The sequence below is a fragment of the Pseudopipra pipra genome, chromosome Z (assembly GCF_036250125.1).
Source record: "Pseudopipra pipra isolate bDixPip1 chromosome Z, bDixPip1.hap1, whole genome shotgun sequence".
NCBI lineage: Eukaryota > Metazoa > Chordata > Aves > Passeriformes > Pipridae > Pseudopipra > Pseudopipra pipra.
In genome coordinates, this window is record NC_087581.1 from 30,839,904 (window position 1) to 30,856,913 (window position 17,010).

Below are 17,010 nucleotides of genomic sequence, written 5' to 3' on the forward strand. Positions count from 1 at the left end.
GCACACGCATAGTTACTGAATGAACAGGTTTTGCATAAACCTACAAGGTTAATGTGTTTAGAGGGTTGAGATTAATGCTACAGGCTTGGGATTTAGTTAGCATCACAGAGCAATTTTTTCTCCTTCAAGTAGCATACGTGCTTTCCTTTTTTTATCCTTTCCTTGACTGCCAGAAGGCCAGCTGATAGAGGATTGTCAGGTGATTGTGATATAGAACTTTAAATTTTAATTTTAGACTTTTCTGGAAACCAGAAATGGTCTTTGAAGAAGTCCTCAGAAACATAAAATTTACATTTATATCACAAATAGAAATTAGTCCTTTTATTCATGTAACTCCCAGGTCTGTCTGAGAGGCCTTCAAATTTTTTATGAAGTTATTCCTTTATGAGCAAGGTTCAAACCTGGAGGTAACATCCCATTTTCTCATTAATAACATGGACAAGTACATGAAGACCCTGAGATACACCAAGATATGGTAGGGGACTTCAGGCAAAGAGATTATTATATTTTATGTGCTGGTGGATTCTTGATTCATCTTTGCCTGGATATAGATTTGTCAACCTCTGCTCTTGTTTTGGCTTTTAACAAGTTTTACAGCATGGATATTACAGATTACAAAAATATAAAAGAAGAACTGAGTGCATCTAGGGGAAGTATAGCTTACATTAGTGTGTTTTTAGTCAGGTTTTCAGGTGGTTTGACGACATGGTGAAATTAAAATAATTTTTAAGTGTTTTTCTTCCCTCCAGACACAACAGTGGTCTTTACCATGTCTCATCTCTTGTGTGCCTGGGACTTGCCTTCAGCCTGGTTATTGCAGACCAAGAGAAAGAAGGGAAGTGGCCCCTTGTGAGCAGCTCTGGATTGTTTGGCATAGTTCTGATATGTTTCTCCTCTCACAGTGCCAATTGGTGAGGGACAGAAGAACATTTCAGGCATCCCCAGCTGTCCCCTGCAGGAGGATTCCTTTAAAAAATTAATTTAAAATATATGGTTTTACTGCAGGGATGAGGAAGCATACTCCTGGTAGCACAGGGGACTTCAGTGAATAGAGCTTTCTTTCAAAATTTCATAGGCTTTTAGGCAAAGTCTGTTATTTTGACAATGATGTACATCTAGCTTTGGAAGAGATTTCAGAGACAACATCAGGACCCTTGGAGCCTGGACAAAATGGGAACAAAACTGCTCTCCAGGACAGGCAGGCTTGGCCATGTTCTAACATGAAAATGACCCAGCTCCTGCTGTTGGTTGCTGAGAGAAGGCCTCTTGTTACATGGGAGTTATGGTCTCTGAAAGGGTGCTCAAGTCTTCAGAGATTTCAGGTAGTGGGTAAATGATGCACCAGGAATTGGCTAAGCTTTAGGATAAGCTTTCCTGCAGTTTTTCTTTTTGAGAACATAAACTGATGGTTGTTGATGAGTGGGTGGAACTAAAAGTGTTCCCTGGGCCCCACTGAAGAGTTGAACTTCTCTTTATAAAACATGAAACCCCTTTATCTTCAAAGAGCACATTAAATATAATATTCTAGATAATTTTTTACCTTGAGGTGTCAGTTATAGTAACAAGTATCTCTTGATAAACAAATGGCTCATATTTTTTTTTTCCATTATTTTTCCTCCAGGCATTATTATTTAACACTGGATTGAAACAGTGATCCTGGGTGATCAGATCTGGTTCTGCAATGTCTCGGGCATCCCATAGGTTTGAATAGTAGCAATATGAAAAATGAGAAGAGGAAAGAAGAAAACAGATGGTCTATCCTGTCCCCTTAAATGCATAAATGAAGCAGGGGATGTTTCCATTCATGGTGTACAAGATCCTTTGTGAATGTGACATTTCATCTAAGTTGAAGAGGCTTGTTCCAGGGGGTGCCATGTCTGTTCTGTTCTGATATCAGATGGTCCTGAGTGATGCCTGTGGACCATTGAGTTTTACATGTCTATGATTCTTGAGGTTGTGTTTGAAATGTCTTACTGAAAATGTACGCATCAAGGAGTTGTTGGGATAGAGAAAAGGTTTGCATGACAGACAAAGGAAAAGGAGTTGCTATGCCTGGGAACAGTACTGAAGAAGAAAAGTAGATGGAACAAAATGTGGCATTTGTGGAGTACCAGCTCTACAATTTATACAGAGTTTTTTTATTATTTTTGTGTTTAATTTTAGAACTGACCAGCTTGTTGGAAGATGATGTTTATTCCTGCTTAAAGCTGCTGTTCTGAAAATAAACAGTAGAAGAATGTGGAAGAATTCAAGCCTCCGCTGCCTTTTAGCACTAGCTATTTTATGCCTAAGAAGCTTAGTATATAGCCAAGAGATAGGTGAGTTCATGGCAGTGTAATTCACTAATTACTTTTTTTTTTGGAGCTTCTGTACTGATGCCTTGTAATTACATTGCTTTCCTACTAAATGTATATTCAGAAACTGTCACCTCTGTGGCCCCACACCATGGGGAAATAATGCCAGGCCTGGTCTCTTCTTTTCAGCACCCATCAGCATCTTGTAAACCAGTGCAAAACTGGGTGTTAAATTCTCCATAACGCAACTGATAGTCTGCATATGCAGTTGATGTAAATGCCTGCATTGAAACCTTCTTGCTGTATACGCTGGCTGTCTTCAATAATTTCACACGTTATCATTAACTGCCCTTCTGTCATTAATTGCCTTCCCTGTGTAACAGTGGAGAAGAGCAAAAAACTCATTAAATTTATCATCAAAGATTGAGGTTTTGCCATTGGCCCAAAACCTGCTTATTAGACTAGGCAAGGAATGGATATTGTGGAAGGAGACAGCTGCCTGTGTTATGCACAGGAGTACAAGCCCAGATCTTAGGTAATTCTAGAAAGCTGAGAGTCTGTGGCTTTCTAATCAGACACACAAATCGTTCAACAGTTTTCAAATACTGACCAGACAGGCATGCAATAAAACTGTAAAAAGAAAGGCTACAGATGTGAACAATAGCAGTAGTTTTACAGTTGCTCACTTTTGACCTGCAGTTTTGAGACTGTATTTCTTCTATGATTTCAGGTTCTCTAGGGCACCCCCAGAATTTGAAATGTGTAACGCACAATTTACACGAAATGATCTGTACTTGGGATGTGTCTCCTAGAAGAAAACATGGACAAACTGACTTTTGCTATGCTGCCAAGTAAGTCCCACATATACCTGGTTGAAAAATAGCAAATTGTGATGAAAGTACAGTTTTTCCTTAGTCACTGCCCATGGAATTTGTGATGCTGTTTTTTCCCAGCATCTCCCCATCACTTTTCCTTGGGTGGTGCTCCCTCCAGGCCCTGTTAACTCAGGCAATGGCAGGGTTTCTGGCAAAGTTATTCCACGCTAACAATTTGCCTGCCAAAATCTGCTGCTCTTTTCAAAGGACTGGAAGATGCTCTTATTTACTCAGACTTCTCTGTGTGTCTGCCTATCCCTTGCTTAGAGTTTTCACGAGGGATATCTTCAAAACAGGTTCAGTCCAAAAGGAAATGAGAGTTGGAAGGAGCAAATCCTGATGTTATGGGCCAAAGCGGTAGAATATATGACATAAGTGTTGAGATTCACCTGCGGAAAAACAAGAAAAATCTCTTGGTGGCTGCCTTACAATCTTTATAAATTTTAAACTGTCTGAAGAGCATTGCATTAGAGGAAATGTACAAATTATTTCATAATTAAAATGGCTTTTGTGAAGTGAATGAGAGTGGAGAATTTTGAGAAAAGTTAAAAAACACCTTAAATCTTCTGTGTTTTTTTCACTAATGAGAACTACATGTTCAAATCCCCATGCAGTGGGTCTGCCAAATACTTATGTGCTAGGGATGAGTTCAAATCCATTCTGCATCTTGATCCTGCTCCTAGTCCAGATATTTATACAGTCTTTTTTCCTGTAAATTCTTCAGGCAGCCCAGACTTTTCCTTGGGGTCCTGGGGCTTGGCTGCACTTAGTCCACCTACATGCTTGATTCTCTGCGTCTCATTATTCCTTCTGCATTGCCAGCTATCATTTCTATTTTAAAAAAAATAATCCATATATGTGACATTGTGGCCAGAGTTCAGGAGTGCAGAGTTCAGGAGGTACTGCCCTCTAAACAGGAACAATCATGTAGCTGCTGCTGTTTCTCCTTAGCAAAGCAGAACAGGCTGGGGGCCCTGAAGCAAAGAGGATGAGAGCTGAGCTTAGTGCAAACATCCCTGAGGGAAAGAGGTTTTGTTTTTCGGTTGCCCGAACATCCTCTAATAATATCTCAGTACAGAAGAGGAATAGTCTTTCTGAGCACTCAAGTCTCAGCTGGCCTTTGCTAGCCCAGAGTCTTGCGTGAATCTTAAAGAGTTCAGCCCAAGCTCTTGACTCCAGCTGATGGGAGCTCTGGGGTCCCGTTCGAGTTCATAAGTGAGTAACAGTCCCTCAGCAGGAAGTCTGGCATTGTTCTCTCTGCTTTCCTTCCTCCCATCATTGCCCCAAGAGGAAGGTCTGGATTTTTCCAAACTTTCTGCCTTTCTAGTTGCATATCAGTGATAATGAGCAAAGGGACTTGACCCATCCATATTATTGTTTCCTCTATATATCTGCATCCCCAAGACAAAAGCCAGATCACATCATGCTGAGCACTGCACAAACATTAAGCACAAGTTGTATTTTCACCTGGGATCTTAGCAGTCCTCTCCCCTGCCCTCAGCTCTTTCCTCATGAGCTGAGCAGCAGAAGGGAGCTAAAAAATTTGTTCTAAGATGCAGACACAGGTGGTAAATCTGCTCCCATATGCCATTACTTTGAGAAGAAATGAAGGGAGAGGAAGTCAGGAAACATAAATGGTGGGGGAGATACTGTTAGGTTTGAGCTTTTGTTGGTTTTTTTGGGGGGTTCTTTGTTTATAATATTTTTTAATATTTTTATTTTATTTTGCTTATTTTTAAATATTGATTCATGATGACTGTAGGTTTCAAAAATGTATCTTTTGCTGGCCTCAAGTTGTGCTAGAGGAGATTTAGATTAGATATTAGGAAATTTTTTTCACAGAAAGGTTTGTAAAACATTGGAACAGACTATCCAGGGAAGTAAGGGAAGTCACGAGCCCTAGAAGTGTTCAAAAAACATGTGGATATAGCTTAGTGGACATGGTTTAGTGGTACTGGTGCTAGGTTGACAGTTGCATTTGTGTTGAATAATCTTAAAGGTCTTTTCCAAACTTAACAATTCTGTGATTTTCAATAAAAGATCAGGTTTTCACTTTGAACTGTTCTCTTAACAACTGGTAGTTGCATTATGCAGCTAGTGCACAGCCTATGGCTACAATGAAAGTGACTTGAAAGATGAGGAAATGCCTGTTAATCTGATACTAACCAAAGCCCGTGCAAGTCTCACTCCTTCACAAACTTGATATGGAGCTCTCTGTTTATTAGAGGGAATTTGTGTTTTATTAGTGTCCAAGAATAGGACTTAACTTGCCTTAGCTGCCTATCAGCTGAAATAACTGCTTAATTCTCTCTGTCTTTACAGTGACCTCCCCACTCCGGTGTGTTTTAAAACTAAGGAGAAAAGGGTTGAGATTCCAGTCCCACACAGCTCCAGCACAGTCACAATAACTACAAACAGCATCTCTGGAACTGCTTTGGCTACCAAAGAATTTAAAATTCACAAGAAAGATATCTGTAAGTATCAGGTTTTATGTGTGTATACAAAGCCTTTATACTGTGTTTAACAATTCTCCAGATGTGTATATGCTTGCAGTTTTCTTTGACAGTATTCCTGTAGGAATATGCTGAGTCCATATGAAGTTACCGTGCATCATAGGTTTTTTTTCTCTAATCCTTCAGAGGAAAGAAAACTCCCCTTACCCATAGCTCATAGTAGAGAAATCAAGGGCAGAATGTGACAAGGAAAGCAAAATACAACACTGTTACATCCCCAACTCTTTGCCCTTTTTTATCTTAGTTATGAGTTAGGAAGGATTTGTAAACAAATTCCTAATCTACATACTGAGGTACCTGCATGGGTTTTAAAGTGCTTTTGGTCAGACTTCGCTTGGGAAAGGCAGAATAAACTTCCTAGTGTCTCTTCTTCCGTTTTGGATGCTACAGAATGAAGTAGCTTACTCCTGCTATTTCAGAATACTTCAAGGGAAATTATATCATATGTCACTCCTGACAGGATCATATTGTCCTAATATATGCCCAACTTACCCGTTCTGTTCAGCTGTATATGAAACTGAGAAAATACGTTTATTCTTGGGAGATAGACTGCTTCATGTTGAAGTCATAAATAAGTCAGACTTTTTCCCACTTCTTTCCATACAAAGGAGGAAGTTGTAAACTGAAGATGGCACTGCCACCATCTTCCATGCTTGCTCTAGGCTTCAATTTTGGTTTGATTCCTTAGTCCTTTAGTGTAGTCAAATTCTAATGTCAGTAATATTCCTTATCCATGCTTCTGTTTACAGTTGAGAGCAGCTCAAGAACTTTAACAAAATGCAGCTCACAAATATTTGGGCAACACACTGGGTTCTCCAGGATATTGCTGACTCCAGGCAGGATGAGTCTCTCAGGTTCATCACAGGTTATCGTAGGCAGTGTTGAACTGTGCTGAACACTTTGCAGCTCTCAGATCCATGTTCAGGACTGAATTGGATGTATCACACATTTTAGAAATATGTTTTGTCTTGCAGCAGGCCAAATGAACTGCCATAACCCTTGTGTTACCATAATTCTTCCCTGCTTCTCAGTCTCTTGCTTCATCACTGCCCATTTGTAGAAGAGGTCTTCTGTTTAATCTCCCTGTCCTGTCCACATTATGATGTCATGCCTTTAGTATTTCTTCTAGCTTAAAATCACTTTACCCATGATCTTCTTCAGGCCCTCATGTGAGCTTCTTCCGTCCTCTGCTTCTGCTCTCCTTTCTCCCTGCTATCATTTCTGTTGCAAACCCCCACTTCCTTACTGGTATCCAAAACTTACTTCTTTTGGGGATGGTTTTCCATCATCTTCCCTAGAAGTGTTCTTATGCATACTTCAAAGACTGTCACCATGTTTCCTTTGCCTCTGCAGTATTGAATGAAGGTTGTAAAAGACAGGATACCTTTCTTCCTTAATATGCATTATGAAGAGTCATATTCATGACCAGTTAACTCGCATATCTGCATGCTGAGATATCCAGAGAAAATGCTACCTAGTGATTCATCAGCACCTGTGCTTTCCTGAGAACTTTCATGCTCAAGTAATGACAGAGCCTATCTCATTCTAATTACAGAGATTGAGTTACATGTTTATATGGCTACTAGCCAGTTCAGAGCAGAGAGATCTGGCTGTTGAACACCTGTAGGGCTGGTGTTGCTGACTAATGACTTGAGTATGGGTTTTTTTCTCCCTCTCTTTTTCAAGTGTTTATTCCTGTCGCTCCACGCATTCTTAGTTTAACGCCTGACTTTTCAACTTCCACATTAAATCTGAAGTGGAGTGATAATGGATCGGTCTTCCCAGATGGACTGGATGCTGTTTGGCAGATTCAGATACTCCGAAAAGAAACAATGGAAAAAGTCACACAAGTAAGTCCTTTTCTTCCCTTATGAAAAATACATATGCAGTTTTTGCCCTTGGTAATATTCTGAGGTCATTTGAAGAAAGCTGAGAATGATGAAGATTGTAGAGCTTTGTAGAACCTTCTAGTCATGCTTCTAGTATGTAATTTCTTTTTAAGTTTCAAAGTTTTGAGAAGACTGGCTACTATACTGTCAGTACTGAGTCACACCATTTTATTTTTTTTAATCTAGTACAGGGATTTTTTAATTAGAACTTGCTTGTAAATTTGGCAGATATTTTACGCCATTGTCTCTACTTCTCCAACAGTATGTCAAGTCTTGGTCTCTGAATGCTCAGCTTGCTTTTTTTCTTTTTCTTGTAACCACAGTTCTTCCAAACCAATTTGTAGCTCTGTTCTAAGCATTTCAGTAATGGAGAAAAGACAAAATGTGCAGCCTGGGACATTTTAGAAAATTTGGAACATTTCACTGTCTGGGAGTGGCCCAGGATACTGGGATGCAGTATATACCTATTTAAATGCTTGGTGAGCTTCCTGCTCTCTCTCAAATGTCTGCCCTCTGGTATTTCTTGCAGACAGTCTACCTGGCTGGTGGGCTTTTTAGTAAGTTAGGCTTTTGTCCAAGTAAATTCACTGTGCAACTGAAAGTTAGGTGGGACACTCCAATAATCTCTCAGGATATTATGCTTTAATTCATTTAATTTGCCATTCTGTTGACACCTGGTAGATTATAAGTCATTATGAGCAGGTGTTTATAAGCTCTATCTTTGTTATTTTTTTGCGTGTGAAAACTCTGCAGGTTACTTACCACTCAAAACTGACTCACGAAGACATCATTCTTTCTTGGAACTGGACATCAGATATGCCTTTGGAGTGCACATCGCACTATGTGAAGATTCGCTGTTATATTAATGTAACACAGTTTGTTGGCCTCAAGGAGTGGAGCGACTGGAGCCCAGTAGAAGTGATCCTTGGTATGTTTGTTCCCTTGCCACCACAGGGACTTTGATTTCTTTGTAAGAAGTGAGCCAAAATCAGAGAAAAAGCATTAGGCATTAATGGGCTGCTGGCTTTGAGGATGTTTTGATTGGAGAAATAATGCAATCACTAGTTAATGAAACCTAGTAAACATTTATTTGTATGCATTGGAGTGCTCCTCAGTCACATTTTAGCTGATCAGCACCATATTTATAGCAAATTGTTCATGTGGGATTTTTGTTTGTTTGTTTTCTTCTTTCTCTACTAGGAAAAGATACCGATCCCAGTGAGAGTGGAGTGTTTCCTCTGGATACTGTGGTGGCAGTAGGTTCAGATGTGACATTTTGTTGTATCCATGAAGAAGGTCAGAACATAACAAATATGAGTTATGGATCAAAGCCCTACCCAATGATACAGCTGAGCAGTCGGAGCCATGCAATCAGAGTACTAAATGCCAGTGCTTCGGATTCCAGTGGAACAAACGTTGTGTGCAGACTCAACAATGGAATGATGGAGGGAACTGTCCTGTTTGTAGGATGTAGGTATCATTATGTTTACTAACCTCAGGAAAATCAAAATCATTTTGAGACTCTTAGAGTTCTGCTAGGAAACAAATACTACTGTGGCTTTCCTCCCCTCCCTCCCCGGCCTTTGGTTTTGAGCATGAACTGGGATTGTAATTGTTTCACTGCGGAAACCCCAGCTCATGGAGAAGACACCAAGTTTGGAAGGATGAGAAGGTACCCATATAAGCCCTCTTCTTTTAGAACCTGGCCCAGTGCTTCTTTCATTGATCTCTTGTTCTAAGGTACTTTGTCATGATCTGGAATACTCAGTAGTTTATTGCCATATGAATATTCATCCCCGGTCTATATCACTGTAGGTTTACATCTGTTCTGGTTTAGTCCATGGCAAGGTGAGAGTAAGAGCAAGAATTGTAAATGCAAACATTTGTTTACCAATCAGTCAAATGAAGACAATAAAACAGTTAGACTTGCAACAAAACATGCTCATCCAGGACAGTAGCTTCTTGGGAGCTAATTACAGCAGAGGAAACCAGCCGACAATTCCTTTTTCCTGGACACTCTTCTAAAAAACACCCTTTCAGTATTTTCTTTAAAGGTACTGAATCACTGTGCATCTTCTCTGCCAGGATCAGAAATCTGTTCCAGAAACACATACCTGTTAAAACAAATGACTGAAAGTACCTCGTGGTTTTTTTCTCATAATTGGTCATTTTAGAGCTTTGTGTGTTTTCCCCACATGGATTTTGAGAGTTATAATCTTCCGATAGCTGTTCATTATAATCCCATTCCCCATTACAAATGCCTGCCTTGAAACTTAGAATCCTTGGGGTTGAGGAAAGGGATAGGAGAAACTGGACTCATTTTGAAAGTGTGCTCCCATCTCCAAGCTGTGCTCTCATTGACTTTGTCTATTAAGTTTGTGGTAGCGAATGCAAAACAGAATTCAGACTTTGATGTTTTCTCAGTGATATGTCATTTTTACATTATTTGCACTGTATTTACTTTTGTGGGAGAATCATCCAGGTAATTAAGTCAGTGATTCAAGAAAGAATGCCCTGACAATCCCATAGGTTTCTCCTATGCAGTGGTTTTCAAAGAGATGGGATTCCAAGTCTTGTTTCTTGTCAATATTTCTTCTAGTGGTGTCTACAGGGAGAGGACTTGTGAGGGTCCTCTTGCTGATGAGAGGCATTTGTGGAAGAAAAGGTAGAGGAAGGAAACATAATGCCTTGGTTAAGCCTAGGTCTGTGTTCCTTTTTGGCCCACTGCTCATAATTGGAACTAAACCTGCCACTGTCGCCTCTTGTGTTAGTGCCCCTTCTCTAGGGCAGCTATGTGGATATTATTGTGCTACCTTTGGCACACCTTTCCAGTCTCATACATCTCAAGTGTATGAGACCTGAAACAAGTGCTCTACTTACTCTCAAGTTAGCATGGTTGCCCTCTCTGTTGGGAACACTGCCCATCTTTTCCAGGAAGGCACTCAACACTGCCCTAGTAGGTCAGCAAAAAACAAGATTTAAAAGAAAAAGATTGGCACTTCCAAAGCCATGGGAAAGGGGATGAGCCATTCAGGCTTTGCTTTAACTTTCTGATTCAGTGTGGAATTCCTGCCAAAGGGACCATCTCCTTGACGTGACTTGTTTGGAGAATTCAAAACAGTGTTGGGGCTGGCATGTTAGAAAATGTGACGCACAGCCGACAGCTTTCCTGCATTGCTCAGCGGCTAAACTGATGCTAAGAATTTCAGAAAAGTCTTGGCAGAGTTTCAGTGAAACACTTCCAGGTCAGAGCCTGGAGCTTGTGAACATGTTTGCATGTGATTTACCAGGTTACCCACCCACTTAGAATCCTCGAGTCAAGTGTTAGTCAGATGGGGCTGATAATAATTATCCATCTGTTTTATTGTGACTTTTTAAAGGCATATTTTTGTGTGGTTGGAGTGTAACTGTTGCCATGTATTTGTGAAGCACGCAATCCAGACCCAGAAAAACCAAATGGTGATGTTTTCAGGAAGCCAGCGACCCAAATGTCACACTAGAATGCCAGAACATCAGCTAACTCTTCTGGTTTCCTTTCGTGCTACAGATGCTCCTGATATTCCCCAAAACCTGAGCTGTGAAACACCCAATTTCCAGATAATAAAATGCACCTGGAAACCAGGCAGACCCAGTGGATTGTATGGAAAACGAAGAACAAAGTACAGTTTATTTGAAAGGTAAAATTAATCAGCACTAAAAGGAGTAAAAGGGTACAACTGGAATACTTCCATTGCTGCCTGTGACTTACTGCTCCATGCCTATTTAAATGTGATAGTTTTCATTGTTTAGAGCCTAAAATACTTTCCAGGAGTTTCTGGAAGTTGTAACTAAACTTCGAAAACCCTTGTCTAGCTCTGCAAAATTCCAGTGGAAATTAAGGATGACTTTTCCCAGAGGTTTATGCCATTATGAACTCACAAGTAAATAAAGGGCATAGAGTATGAGGCTGCTGCCAACATACAGATAAGACCAATATGAAAATATAGGTAGATAATAAGTCAATCACTAATTTTTAATTTTTTTTTTTTTAATATGAAACTTGGGTCAGATTGTCTGTCAGACGTTTACTGAACTTCTGCTAGGCAAGATGGCAAGAAGCCCACTGAGAAAGAATTATAAAACAGGTCATGGTGCATTTCATATGCCACTAGGAAAAACAGCAATGAGCCTACAGCCATTCTCCTCTCAGCATTAAGGATTAGATAGTGTCGAGCAGGCAAAGTATACGTATTAACTGTATAACGTCGAAAGGGAAGAAAGCACTGATGTCATCCATGGAAAGTAGTTGAGTGATGTCCCACCACATTGTCTAACAGAGTAGGCCATATAAAGCCTTAAAAGTGAGGAATCATTGGTTGGAATAGCACTTGCAGTTGGGATTCCTTGGTAGTTGTGATTAGAAGTTAGTGAGGAGTTAACAAAATTCACATGGCGAGGAGGCTCCCATGTAATGCCAGAGGAGCAGTCAGGAGAGGCCTGAGTCACACAAACTGATGAGAAATGGAGTCTTGTGGTGGCTTTGAAGCAAGTCAGAGGCCATGAGGATTGAGTTACTGCCATAGATATCACCCAGGGTGCTAATGTTAAAGAAGTCATTGGGTAGGGTGCAAAGAGGTGGACAAAAGAGAGCAGGTATTCAAAGGAAAGGAGCTCCAGTCACTCGCTGCTGATATTCAGCTTATAAACAAGGATGTTGTCCAGTCTTGTTATGTTCAGCCCAAAGCTGTGAGATTGATGTGATGCATTTCAGCGTAAATATTCTCATTCTTGTTCTCAGCCCACACTGAACTATTGAAATAGAGAGTATGATGTGGAGAGAACTCAGAGCTAAGCTAGAACACAATAAAAATGCCTGAAGGAATAAGTTAATTAAATTTGTGCTACTGAATGAGAGGCTTACGGAGATTGTGATTAAAGCAAATATACATACAAATATACAGATACACACTCTAGATTTTACCCCCAGAGATGTACCACTGGTGTTGGCTGTTACCAGACTGCCTCTCCTGCTGTTGATTAAAAAATAACTGGGAATAACGGATGTGTTCCAGGTAACAAACTTTAGTTCAGATTTGACAGGACTTTTAGAAGGACAATATGTGTAGCATCTTACTAGTTCAGAAAGCAATTAAAAGAATTCTTTAAATGTAAATGTATGCTGATCTGAACAAAGATACTTTAAGTCAGAATCTTAGTCGTAACTTGTGAGGTGGTTTTACAGGACCTACCTGTTTTCAAGGCTTTTGAGAAGTGAGTGAATGGAAATGTTATGCTAGTAGAAGAGGAGAGTTTCACGTGAGAACAGGGCAAGTCATGACTGTTCCCACTTTAACCTGCGTTGTGGTGTTAGATATGCCTCTGCAATCAAATCATTCTGTAAGCTGTGTGAACTGAACCCATCATTCTGTACCGTGTTTTCAGTCTAGAGTTCTAACTGTTGCTAGAAATTAACTTATTCAAAAATTAACCTTTTCCCTCTCCTTTTTTACTTTTTAGAACATCTGGTAAAAATGTTTCATGCGAAGTCAGTGAAATGAACAGACAGCATGTCTGTGGCTTTCCAGTACTGCCTGATCAAAAAACCTATGATTTCATATTAGGTGTCTCCAATCCTATTGGGCAAGCAGAGTCATCTCTTTTGGTTGATATAACTCAAAGAGGTAATAGTAATGACTTAAAAAGGCAAAAAGATGTGTTTACTACATGCTAACCGTTTGGTGTTTGAAGAACTCTGACATGGTATACTTTTCATTATTTTGCTTTATTGTCACCAGCTTTTTTCTGTATTTAATAATTTGGACTTGAAAATAACTCAGGACATGTTTTGAGGCAGTGATGTGTACAGGGAGATGACAGTTCTCAATAGAAATGCTACCAGATTGTACACACTGCTAGTGTTGATATAAATGCTACTGGTGACCTAATAATTAGCTAGCTGCTGTTTATTGGGAATCATAGAATGGCTGGGGTTGGAAGGGACCTTAAAAATCATTTAGTTCCAACACACCACACACACACTCCTCACACCCCACTTCCTGCCATATCCCACCTACTAGATTAGGTTGCCCAGAGCCCCATCCAACCTGGCCTTGAACACTTCCAGGGATGGGGCCTTCACAACTTCTCTGGGCAAGTTTATATGTTGCTTCATATTTTATTACACATCAGTAATTTAAATTTAGGTGTAACTCTATGAAATGTGGATGACCTTGTATTTCAGTCTCTGTTTATAGAGCAAAATACCATACAGTTTTGCAGCATCAGGGTTTGGAGCATGAAAAAAGTAGCACAAACAGATAAAAAGTAATATCGGGACTATCACACGCTGTTGGTAATAGCCATGATCATCTGCTGTCATAGTTTGGAGAAAGAAATAACTTCTTTCATTAGACTTTCAGTTTAAACAAGGAAAGGGAGATGACCACCTTTTTAGCACTGTCTTCCTCACCCTTTTCCTTCTGTCTCCTCAACCACAGCTGAGATTTCAGACGTTCCTAATGGTTACAGTATTCTGCCATCCCCCAAAAAACTGAATTTAAACATGAAGATGGTGCATTTTTTTTTAATCCAGGTCCCAGATCAACTGTCTTAAGATTAGAATTCTCAGAGTACTTTTTTGATAAGGTCAGTAAGGGGGAAAATATTTATCTGTGTCTCCAAGTTTTTATCTTATGTCTGGTACACTCAGTGTTAAGTAAATCTATTTCGATGTTTGATAGCTGAGAAGAGTGTCAGGAATGAGACTGCTCGCAGGTGCCTTTCAGCACCAGTTTTCCCAGTTGCTGATTGGATCACTTATCCTTCTGATTCTCTTTGATCTTTTAAAATCAGATTTTTCTGAACTGAAATGAATATGGTTTTTTGACTTAGAACTGAAGGTTTTTTCTTTATTTTTTTAGTTCATCCAAAAACCCCAGAGAAGTTGACTGTTTCTGAAAACAACTCTACAAGCATTCATCTGCGTTGGTTTATAAATGGCAGCTTTGCTGAGATCAGGCTTCTGTGTCAAATTGAAATTAGCAGTGGTCACTCTGAGCATAAACTAGTAAGTGTTGCTTTTAAGGGATTATTTTTTGGCACAGATGTCAATCTTTTTCACTGAACTAATCACATTTCAAATTCTTTTCTCATGCTAAGAGCTTCATTCTGATAATCTTATTAAATGATTAATGTAGTAATGAGTAGAAGTTCCTTTACTAAAATCAGAAAACTTCCTGTTCACCTCAGTTGTTGCCTGGTTTCTCTCTCTTTTTCTTTCTTTCCTTTTTTTTTTTAGGGTTTTTTTGTTTGTTTTTTTGTTTTGTTTTAAACCGTTTAGAGCAAAGTCAAATTACACACCATGTTATTTGGTACTTGGAGACTGTGCATAGTGCTTTATGCTAATTCTTTGGGTAAACAGTCCTTGTGCTTTGTCCTTCTAGGTGCAAACTTAACATTAACTATTAATACACAGCTGTTCCAGGATGCACTGCTGCCTTGAAGACTTCCATGGTGGTTGTTTCAGATCTTGTAGTCTGCAGCTGAATTTCTCTTTTCTTTCCCCTCGGAGAATAGTTCATTTGTTTGCTGTCAGCAGTTGACATGCATGTGGCCATAACAGGCAGCTGCTAAACCTGCTTGTATGTCGGTGATGTAGAGACAGGATAGGGAAGGATTTTCCCGCTGGGTTTATCAGTAGGTAATCTCCCAGTGAGGAGAGAAGGTGGTATTTGTGGGCTGGGTTCAGATTTTCAGCCATTCAGGCTCCCAGCTGCTGCCCAGCTTGGTGCTCTGTGTCACTGACTGGAGCTGCATATTTACTCTGCTGACTGTCAGAGGAGCTTAGGATACTAATTTAGACACCAGCATCAGACACTGACTGTAGGTGGTGGGAATATATCCTCTTCTTAACTGCTTAACTTAGCGTGGTGTGACCTGTGTCACTGGGGAAGCCTAATGACAGCTGCATGTTCAGTTGGCTTGAGATTTACCCCCAATTTCTTTGTGCATTCAGATCTCTGAGCATTTTGGGTAGGCACATGCTGAATTGTCAGGTCTTGCTGCACCGAGTCTGAATTTGTAATTTTAGCACATTAACCTCAGAGGCTGTTTTTTACAGTGCTTGTTTGATTTTTAGCAGTATTCTATTACCCTCTGCATTTAGTTGCTAGTTGGGCACAGCGGTTGGGCACAGCCTTGAATAACTTAGGTCAAGCCACAGAAATTATACAGCTAAGACTGAAGATAATCATTATGTACATGCCTCTAAAATAATAGGGTAGTAGTTAATGCATGTTCTGTAAGACTATTTTTAAAATACTTTCAAAGCTCTTAATGAGTGTGTAAGCCTTAAGCTTTTATATTTTCTCTGTAATGACATGTGTTAACTAATACCAGAGATAAAGTACTGCAAAGGAACTCATAGGTATTTTTGGAATACAAAGCTCAAAGCCTGGGGCACGCACTCGTTTGTGAACTCTGCTAGCAAAGCAATCATCTGGGGCAGTGGGAGATAGTCAGGTCTTACACTTCCACAGAAGTTTGATTCCCGGCACCTGTATCAGAGCCCACAGCTACAGATATTTTGTAATGCAGCAAAGAGCTCCCTAGAAGCTTTTAGAGCTTGTTACATTGTCGCTGGTTGCTTAATAAAAAAACTCCAGGAGTTCTTCCTAACAAACAAAAGTAGTTGTGAAATTGTTATGGAGTTTTACATGGCATTTTGAGGATGTTTTCAGAAGCTTTTCCATCCGTATGAGAGATTGTTGGCTTTTCCAGTATTTTTGAAGTTGTCATTTGGCTTTAGAAGTGCACAATTTGTTGCATCTTAAAGTCACTTGGAATCCAGTTTTTGGCAGCTGTGGTGCAGATGTGTTATAATTAGATTCAGTAAAAAATATTCCCAGGCTTAGGATTTCCTTAAGTAATCATGCAACTGAAATGCTTCCTAGACTCACATCATTTTAAGAATAATAGGAGAGACTAGTCCTCTCATAAGAGCTGTGAACTGAGGTCACCTAGGTTAGATTTGGATACTATCTTTTGAAGGAAAAATGAAGGAAGCAAACTACGATAAACATCTTGCTCTAACAAGCTGTCTTTAGTGTACTTCTGTGCATGTCTCTTAGGAAAAAAGCCTCTTTTGCTGACAATCTGATGTGCATGTGCTCAGGGGAAGTGCAGGTTCTGAATACCAGAGGTGAAATCCTGGCCTGCCTCATGTGAGCAGTTTTGCTGCATATAGGAGAGCAGGGGACTGGATGGGATAGATGGGAAGCAACAGCCTGCTACTGTGTGCGGAGCTCCTCCTGTTGAAGGCTCATCAGTGTTCCCTCTCCTTTTCATGCTTTACAACTCTAAAGGTGCTATCTACTGTCATATTTCAATTTCTGTGCTATATATGACTTTATTTGGGTGGACCTCTGAAAATTTTTCCTTTGTTTAGGGTGTCTGCATAGGA

At 39.9% G+C, this 17,010-nt stretch overlaps 1 protein-coding gene across 8 annotated transcripts in view; it reads left to right on the top strand.

The window, feature by feature from the left end:
- Positions 1-17,010, top strand: part of LIFR (LIF receptor subunit alpha) — a 94,238-nt gene that overhangs the window by 53,631 nt on the left and 23,597 nt on the right. For all 8 annotated transcript variants that reach the window (XM_064641738.1, XM_064641733.1, XM_064641737.1 and 5 more), the window contains 9 exons: positions 2,164-2,318; positions 3,025-3,145; positions 5,492-5,643; positions 7,369-7,532; positions 8,325-8,499; positions 8,772-9,041; positions 11,119-11,248; positions 13,068-13,231; positions 14,471-14,616. In XM_064641738.1, the coding sequence (XP_064497808.1) occupies positions 2,237-2,318; positions 3,025-3,145; positions 5,492-5,643; positions 7,369-7,532; positions 8,325-8,499; positions 8,772-9,041; positions 11,119-11,248; positions 13,068-13,231; positions 14,471-14,616 (1,404 nt within the window). In that variant the 5' untranslated portion in view covers positions 2,164-2,236. The remainder of the gene's footprint in view (positions 1-2,163; positions 2,319-3,024; positions 3,146-5,491; positions 5,644-7,368; positions 7,533-8,324; positions 8,500-8,771; positions 9,042-11,118; positions 11,249-13,067; positions 13,232-14,470; positions 14,617-17,010) is intronic.